Source organism: Crinia signifera, chromosome 8 (genome assembly GCF_055691185.1).
Source record: "Crinia signifera chromosome 8, ASM5569118v1, whole genome shotgun sequence".
Lineage (NCBI taxonomy): Eukaryota > Metazoa > Chordata > Amphibia > Anura > Myobatrachidae > Crinia > Crinia signifera.
In genome coordinates, this window is record NC_139224.1 from 168,280,804 (window position 1) to 168,302,172 (window position 21,369).

Consider the following 21,369-nt stretch of genomic DNA (forward strand, 5'->3'; position numbering starts at 1 on the left):
TACACTGGTATATCTGGGAGGTACGTCCCGTGTCCCCCATACACTGGTATATCTGGGAGGTACGTCCCCTGTCCCGCCTACACTGGTATATCTGGGAGGTACGTCCCATGTCCCGCATACACTGGTATATCTGGGAGGTACGTCCCGTGTCCCGCATACACTGGTATATCTGGGAGGTACGTCCCGTGTCCCGCATACACTGGTATATCTGGGAGGTACGACCCGTGTCCTGCCTACATTGGTATATCAGGGAGGTATGTCCCATGTCCCCCATACACTGGTATATCTGGGAGGTACCTCCCGTGTCCCCCATACACTGGTATATCTGGGAGGTACGTCCCAAGTCCCGCATACCCTGGTATATCTGGGAGGTACGTCCCGTGTCCTGCATACACTGGTATATCTGGAGGTACGTCCCTGTCCCGCCTACATTGGTATATCTGGGAGGTACGTCCCATGTCCCGCATACACTGGTATATCTGGGAGGTACGTCCCGTGTCCTGCCTACACTGGTATATCTGGGAGGTACGTCCCGTGGCCCGCCTACGCTGGTATATCTGGGAGGTACGTCCCTGTCCCGCCTACACTGGTATATCTGGGAGGTACGTCCCATGTCCCGCATACCCTGGTATATCTGGGAGGTACGTCCCGTGTCCTGCATACACTGGTATATCTGGGAGGTACGTCCCGTGTCCTGCCTACGCTGGTATATCTGGGAGGTACGTCCCTGTCCCGCCTACACTGGTATATCTGGGAGGTACGTCCCATGTCCCGCATACCCTGGTATATCTGGGAGGTACGTCCCGTGTCCCCCATACACTGGTATATCTGGGAGGTACGACCGTGTCCCGCATACACTGGTATATCTGGTAGGTACGACCCGTGTCCCGCATACACTGGTATATCTGGGAGGTACGTCCCGTGTCCCGCATAGACTGGTATATCTGGTAGGTACGACCCGTGTCCCGCATAGACTGGTATATCTGGTAGGTACGACCCGTGTCCCGCATAGACTGGTATATCTGGGAGGTACGTCCCGTGTCCCGCATACACTGGTATATCTGGGAGGTCCGTCCCGTGTCCCGCATACACTGGTATATCTGGGAGGTCCGTCCCGTGTCCGTCTACACTGGTATATCTGGGAGGTATGTCCCGTGTCCCGCATAGACTGGTATATCTGGTAGGTACGACCCGTGTCCCGCATACACTGGTATATCTGGGAGGTACGTCCCATGTCCCGCATACACTGGTATATCTGGGAGGTCCGTCCCGTGTCCCGCATACACTGGTATATCTGGGAGGTCCGTCCCGTGTCCCGCCTACACTGGTATATCTGGGAGGTACGTCCCGTGTCCCGCATACACTGGTATATCTGGGAGGTACGTCCCGTGTCCCCCATACACTGGTATATCTGGGAGGTACGTCCCGTGGCCCGCCTACGCTGGTATATCTGGGAGGTCCGTCCCATGTCCCGCATACACTGGTATATCTGGGAGGTCCGTCCCGTGTCCCGCATACACTGGTATATCTGGGAGGTACGTCCCGTGTCCCGCATACACTGGTATATCTGGGAGGTACGTCCCATGTCCCGCCTACACTGGTATATCTGGGAGGTACGTCCCGTGTCCCGCATACACTGGTATATCTGGGAGGTACGTCCCGTGTCCCGCATACACTGGTATATCTGGGAGGTACGTCCCATGTCCCGCCTACACTGGTATATCTGGGAGGTACGTCCCATGTCCCCCATACACTGGTATATCTGGGAGGTACGTCCCGTGTCCCGCATACACTGGTATATCTGGGAGGTACGTCCTGTGTCCCGCATACACTGGTATATCTGGGAGGTACGTCCCATGTCCCGCCTACACTGGTATATCTGGGAGGTACGTCCCATGTCCCCCATACACTGGTATATCTGGGAGGTACATCCCGTGTCCACCTACACTGGTATATCTGGGAGGTACGTCCTGTGTCCCGCATACCCTGGTATATCTGGGAGGTACATCCCGTGTCCCACCTACACTGGTATATCTGGGAGGTACGTCCCATGTCCTGCCTACACTGGTATATCTGGGAGGTACGTCTCGTGTCCCGCATACACTGGTATATCTGGGAGGTACGTCCCGTGTCCCGCATACACTGGTATATCTGGGAGGTACGTCCCGTGTCCCGCATACACTGGTATATCTGGGAGGTACGTCTCGTGTCCTGCCTACACTGGTATATCTGGGAGGTACGTCTCGTGTCCCGCATACACTGGTATATCTGGGAGGTACGTCCCGTGTCCCGCATACACTGGTATATCTGGGAGGTACGTCCCGTGTCCCGCATACACTGGTATATCTGGGAGGTACGTCCCATGTCCTGCCTACACTGGTATATCTGGGAGGTACATCCCGTGTCCCGCATACACTGGTATATCTGGGAGGTACGTCCCGTGTCCCGCATACACTGGTATATCTGGGAGGTACGTCCCATGTCCTGCCTACACTGGTATATCTGGGAGGTACGTCCTGTGTCCCGCCTACACTGGTATATCTGGGAGGTACGTCCCATGTCCCCCATACACTGGTATATCTGGGAGGTACGTCCTGTGTCCCGCATACCCTGGTATATCTGGGAGGTACATCCCGTGTCCCGCATACACTGGTATATCTGGGAGGTCCGTCCCGTGTCCCGCATACACTGGTATATCTGGGAGGTACGTCCCATATCCTGCCTACACTGGTATATCTGGGAGGTACATCCCGTGTCCCGCATACACTGGTATATCTGGGAGGTACGTCCCGTGTCCCGCATATACTGGTATATCTGGGAGGTACGTTCCATGTCCCGCATACACTGGTATATCTGGGAGGTACGTCCCCGTGTCCCGCATACACTGGTATATCTGGGAGGTACGTCCTGTGTCCTGCATACACTGGTATATCTGGGAGGTACGTCCCATGTCCTGCCTACACTGGTATATCTGGGAGGTACGTCCTGTGTCCCGCCTACACTGGTATATCTGGGAGGTACGTCCCATGTCCCCCATACACTGGTATATCTGGGAGGTACGTCCTGTGTCCCGCCTACACTGGTATATCTGGGAGGTACGTCCCATGTCCCCCATACACTGGTATATCTGGGAGGTACGTCCCGTGTCCCCCCATACACTGGTATATCTGGGAGGTACGTCCCGTGTCCTGCCTACACTGGTATATCTGGGAGGTACATCCCGTGTCCTGCCTACACTGGTATATCTGGGAGGTACATCCCGTGTCCTGCCTACACTGGTATATCTGGGAGGTACGTCCCGTGTCCTGCATACACTGGTATATCTGGGAGGTACGTCCCGTGTCCCGTCTACACTGGTATATCTGGGAGGTACGTCCCGTGTCCCACTTGGTGAAGCAGGTGGACCAGGCCGAGGAAAGTCTTCTAGATGCTGGATGAAGGTCTCTTCCGCTGACTCAAAATGAATCCGACACATCTTACTATTGATTTGCGGGAAGACAAAGAAGTCTCAGGTCTGGACTGTATGGCGGATGACCAAGCTCCCGGATCGGTTCATGGTACAACAAATCCGCCACTTGCCTGGACTTATGGATATTGTCGTGGTGAAAGGCAGTGAGTAAGTTCTTGGATGGCGTCTGGACATGGTTTCCAGCACTTGTGGCAGGGCAGCATTGGTTGGCCGGGATGAGGTCATTTGGTCTACAGCATGATGGTCGACAGGCATTAGTTGACACCATTAGGTTGACATGGGAAAAGGTCGTCATGGGTCTAGGTCGAATGGTTGTAGGTCATTAGTTCGACAATGACTAGGACATCAGTCAAAAGGTCGACGTGGGGTTTTTCACTGTTTTTTGAGCCGACATGTGCCGACAGGTGGTATTTCATGCCCTACATCCACTAGGGCGTGGTGGGAGAATAAAATAGTGTAGCGAGAGTAGCGAGGCACCGTACCCGATGCAAAGCGAGCAATGCGAGGGGATGTGGTGACCTTTAAACTGTGTCCATGTTGACTGTGTTAACATTCAGGTAAAAAAACAGTGAAAAACCCCATGTCGACCTTTTGACTGTCGACCTAGACATTGTCAAACTAACGACCTGTCGAACTAACGACCTTTCGACCTGGAACCATGTCGACCTAATGACTGTCGACAATTATGCTGTAGACCAATTGATCCCAACCTGGTTGGCCTACCAGTGCCCAGTGACGGTGCGGTGCTGCCTGAGTAGTACTCTAGAGATTCTAGGGGCCATCTCTAGGGCCAAATTCTGCAAATGACCCACACACCAGCGGTTCTGGACAGGGCTTACTCGCATTTGCCATAGGGCAACGCTCTCCAGATGTGGCAGATCACTCTTGATTCTGAGGTGGGAGTGGGGTTGGATATCGACCATTAATGGTCCATCGAAACCACAGATGGTTTACTGCCAGTGTAATTTTCGCTATTTATGGAGAAGAACCAATGGTTTTCATCCCTCAATGGTACAGAGCCCCCAAAACATGCCCCCCCCCCCTTTAAGTTGATGCAGGGATGTAGAGCCTTGCTCCTCCCCTATGCATATGTAAAGTCCTTCCCCCAGGTTCTAATTGGCCCCTGGGCCAGTCAATGAAAGAGCAGGGATGACCACCGATGAGTGAAATCACTAATGGCGATGACATCTCTAGGTGGGAGTAAAGCAGAAAGAGCGATCATGGAATGATTTCTCATTCATATAGCTGCATGATAATGCGAGTATTTGTGCAGTGCCGGGGGGGGGGGGGGGGTGGGTTGCGACCGTTTGGTTGCATCCTAGCGAACAGGTCTGAATCAGTGCCTTAGTAAACTCATGCTGCACTCCAGGTGGGGCAGATGTAATATGTGCAGAGGGTTACAGCTGGGGCATGTCTAAACTCAGATCCAACTAGTTGTGTGAAAAAAAAGAGAAATTCATTATTTGTGGGCTACATGCAAGAGCAGTCAGTATTTACCCTGCATGCAAAAATATTAAATGCATGTGTTCCCCTTGTAGTGCTACATGGTTTGTTCCTGGTGCAAAGTGACTTGCTCTTTATTGCTCCCACCTCAGAATCTGACTCCATGGGGGGAGATGTATTATATCAACTAGGTGATTCATCGCGCCCTACGGGCGCTCTTCACACCGTCGTAAGGGGCTGCGCCCCCTTAATTTGTGAACATTTGTATATGAGAAAGATGGTTAGAATTGTATGACAGATGTCTGTATTGCAACTTGAGTTATAGGTGAAATGTGTTAAATAGAGAGCATATGATGTGGAAGGGGGTGTCTATTGTATTGTATTGTTTAATTAAAAAGCGGTTACAGAGTAAGATGTACATTGATAGTGTGGAGGGTACAGTGACATTTGTGGGTGTGGGGGGGGGGGCTGTGTGTGCATGTTGTTTCGGTGTGTCTGCAATAGTATAGTAGGGTGTTTTTGAGTCAGCGGCTCCCCACTGGCGGAGGTCACAACACAGGAAAACAGGAGGCTGGGTAGTGATAGGGGTGTGTGGGCATAAGGGGGACTAAAGAGGAGGGTGGGAGATACTGTGCAGCTTCTGCCAGTGGGTGAGGGTCCAGTGTGGCAGTACAGGAGTACAGGATGGTGGCCCTGAGTCAGTGTCTCCTCCTACTGGGTGGGAGTTAGTGTCCATGAGAGCAGGAGGCTGGGCTATGAGGCATGATAGGGGCATGTGGGCAAAACAGTGTCAGCGACTCCCCAGTGATGGAAGTTACGGTTCAGGAGAGCAGGAAGCTGGGTAGTGATAGGGGTGTGTGAGTATACGGGGACTAAAGAGGGGCTTAGGGGTGCCGTGAATTGTGGGAGGGGCACGGGGGGTGCCGTGAATCAAGGGAGGGAGGGGGCGCAGGTGTCCGCGAATCGCGGGAGAGGGCGGGGGTCTGCAAAGCGTGGGAGGGGGCGTGAATTGCGGGAGGGGGGGTTGCGAATTGCGGGAGGGGGGGTGTGCGGGGGGTGACGTGAATCATGGGAGGGGGCGTGAATCGTGGGAGGGGGGGTTCGCGGGGGGTCCGTGAATTGCGGGAAAGGGGGGCACGGGGCGCGATGAATCACCTAGTTGGTTATATATTCTTGTAGAAGGATGGTAGGATGTTGCTGTCATTCAGAATGCATTTACATAAACAGTAATAGTAGCAGTAAAAGATCTGACTTAAAACACCTACAGTAAAACAGAACAGGTGTTATATATCATACAAAGAATTGGTTGATGATGTGTAGGTTGACGTGCACATAGTTGTCACTGGAAAAAAAATTGCTACAAGAAAAAATCAACACAGAAAGGTCAACACATGTAAATGTTGACATAAGTGTGGCACTTCATTGGTGTCCATGTCAACACATGAGAATGAATATGAAAACATTCAAAAAAGAAAAATAAATCTTCAAAAACTCATGTCAACCTTTTTCATTGTCGACCATAGCCGTGTCAGTGTTTTGCATGTGCCATTTAATCCTGGGGTTGCCGTGAATCGCGAGCGGGGGTGAGGGGTGTCCGCGAATCACGGGAGGAGGGGTCGTGGGTGGATGCCGTGAATTGCGGGAGCGGGGGTCGCGGGGGTGTGTGGGTGCCGCGAATCAGGAGGGGGGATGCGGGGGGTTGCAGTGAATCGGGGAGGGTGAGTCGCGGGGGGTTTGCCGCAATGACAGGAGGGGGGGGAATCGCGGTAGGGGGTCGCGGGGGGTACCGCAAACCGCGGGAGGGGGGCCCGGGGGGTTGGCGGCAAATCATGGGAGGGGGGGTCGTGGGGTGTCACCGGGTGGGGCCGCAAATCGCGGGAGTCGCCGCGAATTGCGGGGGGTGGGCTGCGAATCGCGGGAGGGGGGTCGCCGCGAATCGCCACAAGAAAAAATCAACATAGAAAGGTCACCACATGTAAATGTTGACATAAGTGTGGCACTTCATTGGTGTCCATGTCGACACATGAGAATGAATATGAAAACATTGAAAAGTGAAAAATAAATCTTCAAAAACTCATGTCAACCTTTTTCATTGTCGACCATAGCCATGTCAGTGTTTTACATTGCCATTTAATCGTGGGGTTGCTGTGAATGGGGGGGGGGGGGAGGTGCATACCTCCCAACATGACCCTCTCCAGGAGGGACACATTGCTCTGTTTCTGGACTTTCTTCTTAATTTATGGATTACCATCACCTGTGCTTAAACACCTTTCTTATCAATTACCCTGTTTAAAACAGGTGATGACAATCATATATTAAGATGGAAGTCCACAAACAGAGCATTCTGTCCCTCCTGGAGAGGGTCATGTTGGGAGGTATGGAGGTGTGGGCGCTCACCTGGTGTGTCTGGTGAGTAGCAGTGTCTTTGCTGTGTAACATGGAGAGGCAGAGGGTGTGTCTGGCACTGTGGGCTCACTGGTCTGGTTCTCTGTCATGTGAGTCAGAGGCTCCACCCAGCGTTACAGCTTCAGACACACTTTGAGTGACAGTTGTAGCCAAAATATATAAGAGACTAGGTGATTCATCGCGCCCTACGGGCGCTCTTCACACCGTCGTAAGGGGCTGCGCCCCCTTAATTTGTGAACATTTGTATATGAGAAAGATGGTTAGAATTGTATGAAAGATGGCCTGTATTGCAACTTGAGTTATAGGTGAAATGTGTTAAATAGAGAGCATATGATGTGGAAGGGGGTGTGTATTGTTTTGTTTCATTAAAAAGCAGTTACAGAGTAAGATGTACATTGATAGTGTGGAGGGTACAGTGACATTTGTGGGTGTGGGGAGGGCTGTGTGTGCATGTTGTTTAGGTGTGTGTGTGCAATAGTATAGTAGGGTGTTTCTGAGTCAGCGGCTCCCCACTGGCGGAGGTCACGACACAGGAAAACAGGAGGCTTCGTAGTGATAGGGGTGTGTGGGCATAAGGGGGACTAAAGAGGAGGGTGGGAGATACTGTGCAGCTTCTGCCAGTGGGTGAGGGTCCAGCGTGCAGTACAGGAGTACAGGATGGTGGCCCTTAGTCAGTGTCTCCTTTTCTGGGTGGGAGTTCGGGTGCATGAGAGCAGGAGGCTGGGCTATGAGGCATGATAGGGGCATGTGGGCAAAACAGCGTCAGCGACTCCCCAGTGGTGGAAGTTACGGTTCAGGAGAGCAGGAAGCTGGGTAGTGATAAGGGTGTGTGAGTATACGGGGGACTAAAGAGGGGCTTAGGGGTGCCGTGAATTGCGGGAGGGGCGCGGGGGGTGCCGTGAATCAAGGGAGGGGGGGGCGCAGGTGTCGGCGAATCGCGGGAAAGGGCCGGGGTCTGCAAAGCGTGGGAGGGGGCGTGAATTGCGCGAGGGTGGGGTTGCGAATCGCGGGAGGGGGGGTGTGCGGGGCGCGATGAATCACCTAGTTGGTTATATATTCTTGTAGAAGGATGGTAGGATGTTGCTGTCATTCAGAATGCATTTACATAAACAGTAATAGTACCAGTAAAAGGTCTGACTTAAAACACCTACAGTAAAACAGAGCAGGTGTTATATATTATACAAAGAATTGGTTGATGATGTGTAGGTTGACGTGCACATAGTTCATAGTTGTCACTGGAAAAAAATTGCTACAAGAAAAAATCAACACAGAAAGTTCAACACATGTAAATGTTGACATAAGTGTGGCACTTCATCGGTGTCCATGTCGACACCGATGACACCATGTTGAATATGAAAACATTAAAAAAAAAAAAAAAAAATCTTCAAAAACTCATGCCAACCTTTTTCATTGTCGACCATAGCCGTGCCAGTGTTTTGCATGTGCCATTTAATCCTGGGGTTGCCGTGAATCGCGCATCGTGGGTGGATGCCGTGAATTGCGGGGGGTGTGTGGGTTCCGTGAATCATGGGAGGGGGGGGGGGGCGCGGGGGGTTGCAGTGAATCGCGGGAGGGTGGGTCGCGGGGGGTTGCCGCAATGACAGGAGGGGGGGTCAGGGGTGGGGAATCACGGTAGGGGGGGTTGTGGGGGGCACCGTGAACTGCGGGAGGGGGGGCCCGGGGGGTTGGCGTGAATCGTGGGAGGGGGGGGGTCGCAGGGTGCCGCGAATCGCAGGAGGGGGGTGTAACTGGGTGGGGCCGCGAATCGCAGGAGTCACCGGGGGTGCCGCGAATTGCGGGGGGTGTGCTGCAAATCGCGGGAGGGGGGTCGCGGGGGGTGCCGCGAATCGCCACAAGAAAAATCAACACAGAAAGGTCAACACATGTAAATGTTGACATAAGTGTGGCACTTCTTTGGTGTCCATGTCGACACATGAGAATGAATATGAAAACATTGAAAAGTGAAAAATAAATCTTGTCAACCTTTTTCATTGTCGACCATAGCCATGTCAGTGTTTTGCATGTTCCATTTAACCGTGGGGTGTGGGGTGGTGCATACCCAACATGACCCTCTCCAGGAGGGACACATTGCTCTGTTTCTGGACTTTCTTCTTAATTTATGGATTACCATCACCTGTGCTTAAACACCTTTCTTATCAATTACCCTGTTTAAAATGACAGGTGATGACAATCATAAATTAAGATGGAAGTCCACAAACAGAGCATTCTGTCCCTCCTGGATAGGGTCATGTTGGAAGGTATGGAGGTGTGGGGCGCTCACCTGGTGTGTCTGGTGAGTAGCTGTGTCTTTGCTGTGTAACATGGAGAGGCAGAGGGTGTCTGGCACTGTCTGTGGGCTCACTGGGCTGGTTCTCTGTCATGTGAGTCAGTCATGTGAGTCAGAGGCTCCACCCAGCGTTACAGCTCCAGACACACTTTGAGTGACAGATGTAGCCAAATATATAAGAGATGACCAATCCTGTTACAGATATATTATACAATCGGTATATTAGGGGTAGGCAACCTGTGGCACTCCAGCTGCTGTGGAACTACACATCCCAGCATGTGACAGATAAGAAATTACAGGAGGCGTGTCCTCTGCCCTATCTGGCCAATCAGATGGTGCGGGGGGGCACAATACATTTATTACCTGAGCGATCATTCTGTACTGATGCAGCTGAGGTCAGAGGTAGGGGACAGAGACGCTGCCAATTGTGACACATTGTAAATTATTTTATAATGGGGATTAATACGACGGATCGTGTCAGCCAAGTGTTTATTACTAGCGTGTATAATGCGGTGGAATCTCCTGCAGCTTCGTAGAACGTCTCATTTACATGCACATGGAGCACGGCGCAGTCACAGCGCTTAACCCACTTGATTAAGATTCTTTCCAGCAAGGAGTCCCGCGATTGGCCGCTCCGCCTGATGATTTGTAAGCAGATCAGGTTCCCGCAAGCTGCAGAGATGGACGGAGATTTGGTGACAGAATCCAGAGAGAAATGCAGAGATCCTCGCGGTGATGGCAGCAATGGGCAGGATGTGTCTGGTCAGCGAGGACACCGAGACGTCCCCGTAATAATGATACTGTACAAATAGATTTCCCATGGATTTAAAGGGACAAAACAAATACTCTGAGCCAAGGGGATACGGTCACTAGGTTGACACTATAAAAGGTAGACATACATTATGCCGACCACTACTGGTCGACACATTAAAATATGTCAACATGGTTGGAAGGTTGACACGAGTATTAGGCCGACAATCAAAAGGCCGACATAAGTTTTTCCCGTCGACTTGTGCTGACAGGCGGTATTTCATACCCTACCATCCACCAGGGCGAGGGAGAATAAAACAGTGCCAAGCGCAGCGAGGCACCGAGGCCAAAGCATGGCGAGGGGACGCGGTACACTGATACGGTGTCCACGGCAACTTACATGGAAATTCGTGACAAAAAAATGTGAAAAACTCATGTCTACCTTTTGACTGTTGACCCAATGTTTGTGTCGGCCTGCCAACCCTGTCGACCTTAGCGGTGTCGGCCTATTTCATGTAAAAAATATACACTCAACTATTAGGCGCTTATTAAAAAGAACAAGGGGTACTAATTTTGATAATTAATTTGTCAATCAGATATAGCTCTCTATAATTCAGTGCATATGTTACAAGCTGCAGCTTCCAGCGCGTCGATGTGTCCAACGCTCAGTTCCACGCTGAGGTGGAAGCAGTGTCAATATAGAAAGCGAATGGAAGCACCGCACTGGAATTACAAGTTAACACCATGTACTGGGTGACTAAAGTAATAGATCAAGGTGGGACTGTAGATGTAGCTTATCTAGACTTTAGTAAAGCTTTTGACACTGTCCCACATCGCAGACTGTTCAATAAACTTGAAAGCTTGGGATTGGATTCTAAGATAGTTGAATGGATAAGAGCGTGGTTGCAGGACAGAAAACAGAGAGTTGTAGTAAACGGAGTACAGTCAAAGGAGGAAAAGGTTACAAGTGGAGTACCCCAGGGATCTGTACTTGGACCGGTGCTTTTTAATATCTTTATTGGTGATATTGCAAATGGAATTGAGGGTAAAATGTGCTTTTTTGCAGATGACACAAAGGTATGCAACAGGGTAGACACACCAGGAGGGGTAAAACAAATGATTGAGGATCTAGGCAGATTAGAGCAGTGGTTCCTAACCCTGGTCCTGAAGTACCCCCAACAGTGCACGTTTTCCAGGTCTCCACACAGAATCACAAGTGACATAATTAGCTCTCTTAAAGTCGAGTTGCATACACGCCATTTTAGAATGGTATGGCCGCCATCTTGGTTCGCAGAGTTGCGCAAATAAAGTATAATACCCCAGTTCTGTGTAGCGAAGCGAGCCTTGAGCGCAGCCATACGAATACACAAAAATTCATATCCCACACTTACACAATAAAAATATAGTTAAATGTAGGTTTAGTGCACAACACATAGTTTAACCAATATTACACAACTGTTTCTATGCATGTTTAGTATCCTTATGTTCCGTGTCCTATGCGCAGCACTCCGGTCGTAGCGAAAAGTTCGCAAGTCCTAATGCCTGATTATTACGGACAAAATCCATAAACTATGTACTTTTTCCATATGAACTGAGGAAGACAAAGGATCAAGTTATAACCGGTTTGTGTGGTTGCTTTACGACCCCCTATGACGATGCCAACAGACAAAGGACACCAAAGTACACTCCCCCTGCACCAATCCACTTTAAGTGCATTCCCTTTGCTCCAATCCACGAGGACCTAACGTTTGAACCCTTGACCAATGGAAATCCCCTTTGACCCCTCTTTGTGTGGACACTATAAAAGTAGCGATCCCTGGGCTGTATCGGTCACTTCGTCACTGCTTCTTCCCCTTCATCCTGACCGGGCTAAGTTCTATTTGAAATATGGTTTTCTTAGGGTGGGTCCTGCGCACTGGGGTGGCGCGGTGCTAGCTGCTGCACTTGTCCGGTGACCGATCCGGATGGTTTGGCAAATGGTTTTCTTTCTGGTAGTGCTGCGCTTTGCTCCTTGGGGTTTGTGTGGGTGAAAATGAATGGATGACTGCTGAGTGGTTATGAATTGCGTTTTATTTAAACAAAGTGCAGGTTTATACAAGGTGCATACAATGTAAATACAAAGTATCGGTGTCCCTGTTACATAACGTGCAGTTGTAATTATATAATTAAAAAGGGGTTAGTACAATAATGCGTTAATAATGCGAGAGTGGCAGTGGTGACCGTTGTTTTATGTCACCTGAAGGTGGGACAGGTAGCGGCATCCCGCTTGCCTGTTCCCCGGGTGTCCTCGATATCCTTAAACCGGTGGTGGTAAGTGGCAGAAAAGTTTCTGAGTCCTTGGGTGCCCAGGTGTGCCTTCGTCGGTGGGGGTAAGGTTGTGGTGGGGGTACAGTCAGAGGGGAGCCGGCGATGTTCTTAGGTCTCCTTGTGTGTTCTCCTGACAGGTGTTCTCGGGTCAGTGCTCTCAGCTGTTTGGAGCGTCCGGGCAGGGAGGTTCGCTATGGTTCTATTTGAAGCTAGCGAGCTCGACCGGACTGCGCTGCGCATTTAGATGAGACGGTAAACGGTTGCATTCCTTTTGCTTTATTTCTATAGTTATGGCTGATTGTATTTTGTATCTGTTTCTCTTCCCCCTAGTAGTGTAAGCATATTTAGTATTGTTAATTCAACTGTTATTGTGTGTTATACTGTGTTCTTCTTTCTGTAACCCCCTGTTGTCCGCTAGGGACTAAATATATCATTTGGAGACTCTATCTCCTTACTTTTGAGTTAAACCCTTGCCTTGACTGTTATTCACATTTAGCGACTAAGGTGTAATACGGACATTGTCCTTAAAAGGTGTACACAGTTTGGGTACTAAGTAGTGCGAAGGGATACTAAACTATAAGTATCGGTTTAGCGTGTATAATACACGAGAAAGGTTCGCTACGCTGCGCTACGTTTTGTTCGCACGTAGCTAGGAGTAAAAGGTATTAGTTTACGGACATAGTACGTAAACTGCGCACTTCACTTATTGTCCATCAGGTTATATTTATATCCGTATTGATAGCTCCACCTCAGGATCTTTTAAAATGTGCCTGAATAATCTGTGCACCAGCTGGTGACCTGGAAAACGTGCACTGTTGGGGGTACTTGAGGACCAGGGTTGGGAACCACTGGATTAGAGGAATGGTCAAGAGCATGGCAACTACAGTTTAATGCCAAAAAATGCAAAATCATGCACTTGGGTCTCAGAAATCCAAAGACTCAATGTAGTATAAATGGCACTATAAGGGAAACTACAGAGGAAGAGAGGGATCTAGGTGTCACTATTTCAGGGGACTTAAAAGCAGGTAGGCAATGTAACAAAGCAATGAAGAAGGCAAGTCAGATGCTTGGTTGCATAGGGAGAGGTATCAGCAGTAGAAAGAAAGAAGTAATAATGCCACTGTATCAGAGGTGGTAGACGCAAATACGAGTAGTACAATGTAAACATGCTTGGGATAAGCATATTGATATCCTTACAAAAAAATAAGGATCATATATGATTTGAGGTAACATGTTTAAAAAATGGCAGACTAGATGGGCCAAGTGGTTCTTATCTGCCGTCACATTCTATGTTTCTATGTATCAGTTCACTTGCACCTATAATTAATATATCAATTGTATTTATTTAGAAAAAATTATATAAAATAATATCAATATATAGTTGTTGCACTAGGTGACGGGGTAAGAAGTGTCCTCCACTCGCCACACATGCCGATGCTGGCCGAGCAGGCTTGCTGATGCACGAGAGAAGGAGTCCCTTACCTGCCGTGTCTGCGCCTACAGGTGGTTGAACACGCCGGTTGATGCTGGAACTCCCAGTGGGGGTACATGCGGAGGGGCGGGCTGTGACGAGTCTCTCCCCCGCAATAGCCAATCTGCTCCTCCTTCACCAGTGCTTGGTCCGGGACTTCGCTTCCAGCAGCACAGATGTCCATACACTGTAATTAGTGCTGTTATTGTTGGCGCACAAGTAAACGATGAACCAGATAAGGTGCAGTGGTGGCGGGCATCAGGTGTATGCTGCAAAGTAGTCCTCTTCCCTGAGGAAGCCACTGAGGTCTAGGAGGCGAAGAAACGCGTTGGTCTGTTTTCTTTCCGGTAACATTTATTTGAGTTTTGTTGGAGACCCTCTTCCGATGGGCGGACCCTGATGTGGCCAGTCTGGATTGCTAACCAGTGAAAGCCAAGAGCCCACTACTATCTCCAAGTAACAGCTGGCCGTCTGTATTCACTTCACAACAGCGCCATCTATAGAAGTGGTAATTATAATACATATACAGTACTTATTTGTTCCCACTCACCCAAAACTGCAACTACTACAGCCTAAGCAGGCTAGTCTAACAACTACCCCTTTCTGCTTGCTAAAATCTTTGAGCTTTTGCACGCACTGCCTCTTACTGCAAATAATATCTGGGACTACAGCTGCTCAAATAAGTGGCATTATAATCTTTAGGGATTTTCTTCCCTGTATCAACAGAAATATTCTTCTTGCAGGATTTGTTTTGTTATCTATTTTATATTATATTGTGTTTGCTTATTATCATCATATTTTTATAAATAATAAATTGTTCCTTACTATTTTAGCACAGTGCCTGTGTCTTTGGTTTGGCTAATTTTGTTCACGTGGCTGAGTACCCATATCTTATTAGTAAAAGTGATCTGCACACATAAGGCTATCTAGCGCACAGCCTCTAATTTTTGTTTTTTTTCAGGTTAATGCAATGTTGGCGGACAATTCTTTTTTTTTTTTTTTATCCGGCCAAGGATTTAAGATTGGTTTACCAGTACTCTCAGGGGCATACACATGTAGAGATCTGTGCTAAGCAATTTTGCCAAGCAATTTTGCTGGTGTCAAGATCTCCCATGGAGAGCACATACACACAGAGATTTGTCCTAAGCAATTTTGCTTAAGCAAAAAAGGCCGGGTAGTTGTTCAGAATGAGATTGCGATCAGTATCTCTCATTCTGCACACACAGAAAGATTTGCTAAGCAATCTGACTAGATTTAGGCCAGTATTCAATGCTTCTAATTCTCCGGGGTTTTTTCGGCGAATCGGGCTGTTTTCACTCCTTGCGGTGAATCTGTTTCACTGAAAATCTGATTCACCCCATCGCCAAAAGCAAACAGTGAATGCCGGCCAGTTCTCCGTTTCATGTTCGCTGCAATTCGCTGGTGTATTTCAATGGGGTTTTCACTGGGATTCGCCCAGAGTGTATTCAATGCCAGGATGGAGAACTGCTTTCTCCATGATTTCTGCCATGATTCGCCGTTTTGCATTCAACATCTTTTTTAGGTGAACAGGAAAGTGATCTTTTAAAATAAAGGGTTTTGGGGGGGAAGTTTGTTGTCAAAAAATCAGATTTTTTTCCTAAGAAGGGGCATGCTATTTGTAATCATGTGCTTAAAGCACATTAATATATATTTAATATTTTTTTTTGTACTTTTTTTTTTTATACACTTTGGCCAGCAGGGGGCCAGGAGCTGAGAGCAGCTCATTAATATTAATTTATTCACTGCGCTCTGGTCCCAATCATTACATATGCACGATCGGGACCAGGGAGTGCAGCGGCTGATGATCCCAGCCCCCTGCCAGCTCTGGGGGGGCTCTGCCAGTGTCCTGGCAGCCCTCCTCAGTGTCAGGCGCAGGCAGGGAGACTTCCATCTCCCTGTCTGCCGCCGTCCTACAGCTCCATGCGGCGGGTTAAAATTCGCCGCTAGGCGCTCACTGCCCCTGAGGAGTTGAATAGGGTGACACGGAGGGCTGGCAGCGAATGCTCCAGCCCTCCGGAACCCTGCAAATGTGCAGCAAATCCTAAACAGGATTCGCTGCACATTTCGTAAATGTGCATTGAATACTGCACTTTGACTGCATGCACTGACTTAGTTAGCAAGATATATTTAAGCTCTCAGAGCATACACACGGAGAGATCTGTGCTTACTTTCTAAGCAATCTAGTCAGATTAAAATATGGGGTACACTGCGCTAAAAACTAAAAAAAGCTGCTCAATATAGTTAAGGCAATATAAGGAAAAGATGAGCGCTACTGTGATAAAAGAGAGATAAAGGTGATTGCCGCTCGTCTTCGCTCCGTCTGCTGGGTGACGTCACTCGGTACGGCGAGTGCCTGCGATGGTTCCTGATGGACGGAGGAAACTTGGAGAAGCTTGCGGTGAATCCACGGAGCTTCCCCAAGCTCCTCCAAGTTTCCTCCGTCCATCAGGAACCATCGCAGCCTCTCGCCGTACCGAGTGACGTCACCCGGCAGACGGAGCGAAGACGAGCAGTAATTACACAGCCGCATCACGCTGAACTCCGCGTCCTGCATCCAGCTTGGATAGAATTAGGGCAAGCACAGGTACCACGGACATTACACATTTACTCAAACGAGCTGTAAAACCGTTTACTAACAACTTTTCTTTTTCAGGTGTTTTTTCATACTTTTAAACTTTCCCTTTCTTTATTCTTTACCTTTATCTCTCTTTTTTCACAATAGCGCTCATCTTTTCCTTATATAATCTAGTCAGATTGCTTAGAAAATAGCATCAATTTGCTCCGTGTGTATGCCCCATAATTATCGCATGAGATCTTCGCTATAGCCGAAGTAGCTTCAGTTTTCAGATTAATAATTAAAATTAAAAAAAATTCAATAATTTTCTCCATTTTATGTACCTTACTAGTCTCAGCCGCTTTACTGAACCGAATCGACTTAGTTTTGCTTTAACAACTTATTTATTTATCTTCTTTCAACAATAACAAGAATTTGTTTTAATAACGTAGCCGATAGTCATGTTTGAGATACAACACGGGATTTAGACCTGCTCAGTGTGGTCTGAATAAGTTCCCCCGGCCAATGGTGGGGGTTTGAGCATGCGCGAATGTGCAAACCCCCAGGGCGAATGCCTTCAGCGAGTTTCACCCTTGCCAAGGCATTCGCTCACCGATGGGTGGGCAGGGGAAGGACACAGTACCCTGCCCCTCCCACTAGGCAGTACCCTGCACCTCCAATTAAACCCCATTCTCAAATGGACCACTATAGATATCTAAACGCCCCCATACATTATTAGGCCGACTTGTCCAAAGCATAAGTCGGACCTAAATTTCCCCAGAGCTCCCCCGGCAGCTGCCCGGGAGAGCTCACTACGATTTGGCACTTGATGCGCCATTTTTTATTTACATGGGATAAATCGCATAGGTTTTATCCCATGTAATTGCCGGGGCGCTGCGGGGGCAGGCAGTCCGGGCTGTGTGAAGTGCCCGGGGGCTGTGGGTGCAGCGTCCCGTGACTTCAATATGCAGGAGACCACACATCGGGTCGGATGGGGTGTCAAACACATCAGATTTGAGTCGATTTCTCGTCCCGATCCGTCGGAATCGGCCCAAATTGGACAAGGGTATGGGGGGCCTTAAGTTTGTCTTATCAATGGTGGATAGTAAAACTGGACCTAGAACAGAAGACTGAAATTTAAAAAAATACATACAGAAAGGGGAAGGAAATGTATTTATTAAAAGACATACTAAAATAAGTTTAAAGTTAATGAAAATTGTTCGGGGAAGGTAATACTGTTATCTTTCCAGCAGAGGGCAGCAAAATATAACAAAGGATATTGCAGGAGGAAAAAATAAAAAAGCGTGCAGGCACCCTATATATCATGGGTCTTCAAACTGTGGCCCTCCAGATGTTGTGAAACTACATGTCCCAGCATGCATTGCCACATTTTTTCCTATAAGAGCATGCCAAAACTGTGGCAAGGCATGCTGGGACATGTAGTTCCACAACATCTGGAGGGCCAGAGTTTGCAGACCCATGCTATATATGAATGGCCGCAGTAATGATTGGGGGGGCCCTAAGGGAGTGGCAAGGAAATGTTTGACATTACTGTGGGGGATATTTCTTTATTGTTTTTAAGGAGTTGTTTGGGACAATCCATTTTGCCCTACAACAGATGTCAGCAGCACCTCAATAACTACCTCATGTGGGGGGGGGGGGCACCTGTCCTCTTTAACAGTGGTTCCCAACCTCGGTCCTCAAGCACCCCCAACAGTGCACATTTTCCAGATCACCCGGCGGGCGCACAGGTGCAGTCATTACTCACCGACACATTTTAAAAGATCCACAGCTGGAGCAAATTATTTCACCAATGATTCTGTGTGGAGACATGGAAAGTGTGCACTATTGGGGGTCTTTGAGGGCCGAGGTTGAGAACCACTGCTCTATAAGACCACCGTTGCCCTAAGAGAGATAAAGTATCCCAACCCAGATGACGCACATGCACCCCAGAGCCAATGAACCGGGGGTTAGAGTCATCATTTCTTCATTAGGTGCTAGAATCATTGGCTGCAGGTGTGATGATCACCAAATCTCAGGCTCATCCAGCAGTTGTGGAACTTGGGCTCTGCAGGGAATTCAAAATACCGGGGCCAATTACGCTTCGTCTGTTGCACCTTATTACCTCTTGTCCCGGTGAATGCAGTAAAAAAAAACCCAAAAAACATGTAGACATACGACAAAACGCAAGATACAAAAAAAACAAAAACAATTTTATTGCTTATTGGGTATTGCTTATGAACAAAAGGCAGTAACGAGTCTTGTTCCCAGTGTAGTCGCTTCTTATAAAACAATCAAAATAAAAAAACAGGACAATATACAATGTAACACTGGGCTGATGGATACACTGAGCAGCAATAGAGTAAAATATAGTATTATATCCACCAGTGTAACTAACCAATCTTTCACCAACTTTCCTAATATATATATATATATATATATATATATATATATATATATATATATATATATATATATATATATATATATATATATATATATATATATATATATATATATATCCAGCTATAAATACGAGAATGGTTATGTGACCTTTTTATAGTGGGACATCGGAACGAACGAGGTCTCCAGTGACGCCAACCCCAATGGGGCGTGATTTTATTCCTGGGCCGTTTTGCCAACCATACGGTACAGTTCTGTCGGGCCATCTGCGTGTGTGATTGTCGTGGTCAACTGAAGCTCCTCTCCGCTGTTTACACTTGTTCCTCCTGTAAGAGAGTCAGTGACAGGGGTCAATATTATAGGAATCACCCACTTGGACAGAGGTTTGTTCATATACAGGGGCTAACTGCTGTTGCTTAATCTCCGAGACAAAAAGGGAGGATTAAAAATACCAGTCTGGGGACCGCATTAGGGGCCCACACCCCCCCTGGCAGTCACAGGGAAGCACATTCCCAATCCACTGCCTTCTGGCAGAACATTGCATCCCCCGACACGCGTGGTGTATTCTCCAATATCTGAAGGCCTCCCTGTGCCTTTTACGGACAGGAATTATGGGTATCTGATGTCACAACGCGCAATGCATGCTGGGAGCAGAAGTATTACAGGGCGTGGAGTTTTAGGAAGTAGCTTCCAAGCGCTGATGAGCAACATACACGGAGGAGAATCTGGGTGTGGTACCGTATCAGCCGTGGCCTTTATAGTCTAAGTAACCAATAAAAAATTGTAATAAAAGTATTTTTCGGTCAGTAGAATGGTCCACAAGCGACAAGGATAACCAATCATCGCAGCAGATGTATTAAGCTGGGTGAAGTGATAAAGTGGAAGGTGATGAGAGCTGATTGGCTGCTGGCTTAACTGCCATTTTTCAAACCCAGCCTGTAACCTGACAGCTAGGAGCTGATTGGCTTGCATGTCATCACCTTCCATTTTATCACTTCTCCAACCTTAATACATCTACCCCATCTGTTCCAAGGTCCAGGGAGGGGCGGTCGATATTTTCCTTTGAATATTATAGCAGAAGAATGGAAGTAGTTTCCAATGGCCTGAAGAGGTTCTAGAAGATGGACCCTTTTTCTGCAGAGGACATTTGGGATACGCCACCAGTGGTGGATGCAGTAGCCGCAAGGCTGCCCACAATTTCTACAACCTACCCCTCGTCTTGGGGGGGCAGCATTGAGGCCTAGCGTAGCCCATACACTGGGGCGATTAACATGCAATGTGGTCACTTTTCATGCAATTGGGGCGACAAATCGCATGTGATTGACATCAAGGTCCGATGCAATGCGCGATGTCGTAAATATAGAATGAGATTTATTCAAGGCACAAGCTTTTTATTGGTGTAGGAGTACAATGAAGCCTTGTTAAAGCGGCTGCCGAAACAAAGCTTCCAGAGATTTTAGAGCAGGAAAAATGCGTTAAAATGCTCTAGAGCTTTTTTTATTTTTGATCGGTAAATATACTGCTAGCAGAAGTCTCACCGCTTGTCTGGTCATCTCCGTACTTCTTGTGTGAGGGAGCGTAGAGGAACATGAGGGCAAAGACGTACAGATTCCACATGCCGTAGACGCCGGTGAAGAAGGCGCTGTTCAGTTCAATGGTGAAGTCCCCCCACTTCCAGTTACCCTCGGATACCTAGGGAAATACAGAGGTAAAAGGTTTTGAGATTTCCCGAAGCGTGACCTAAGAGCAACTCTGAAAACAAATGATCTAACTTATTATACACACACATTAAACAAACTGTCGGCTATTTACCAACAACTGGCATTTCCGACCCGCATGCAAGGCTGTGTATTTGCAACCTTGTTTATTATTGGATGACCGTGCACATGGTATGTATGTGCATGCCATCCTTGCTATTACAGGCAGACAGGGTAGCCATCGCTGGCTGCTTGCATGGTGATTGACACCCTGCGCCCCTATGGGCGCGGTAACCCAGCATTTTCTGGAAAGTGCAGGTGCTCCCAGGCCATCAGTAGGGAGCGCCTCCTCCCCACGGCCATCGCAGCGCCAAGTCCTGGCTTACTCGCTACGGCGAACAGAGGGGAAAACCATCCGATGGCGAGTGATTGCAAACGGCTCTCCCCTAATGTGTGCCCGCAGCCGTGCAGGTACATACTCAGTGGTAAATTTACTAAAGCTTCTATAAATTAAAAAGTGCTGTTGCCCATAGCAATCAGATTCTGTCTATCATTTTCCAA

General features: G+C 48.3%; 2 protein-coding genes across 2 annotated transcripts in view; one reads left to right on the forward strand and one right to left on the reverse strand.

The window, feature by feature from the left end:
- Window positions 1-21,369, forward strand: part of LOC146026772 (methylcrotonoyl-CoA carboxylase beta chain, mitochondrial-like) — a 132,747-nt gene that overhangs the window by 43,796 nt on the left and 67,582 nt on the right. The gene's annotated exons all lie outside the window — the stretch shown is intronic.
- The window catches only part of WLS (Wnt ligand secretion mediator), a 31,381-nt gene continuing 28,912 nt past the window's right edge, over window positions 18,901-21,369 (reverse strand). Inside the window, exons 11-12 of the mRNA XM_083157721.1 lie at window positions 20,650-20,803; window positions 18,901-19,437 (exon numbers count right to left, since the gene is read on the reverse strand). Of these exons, the coding sequence (XP_083013847.1) occupies window positions 19,328-19,437; window positions 20,650-20,803 (264 nt within the window). The 3' untranslated portion in view covers window positions 18,901-19,327. The remainder of the gene's footprint in view (window positions 19,438-20,649; window positions 20,804-21,369) is intronic.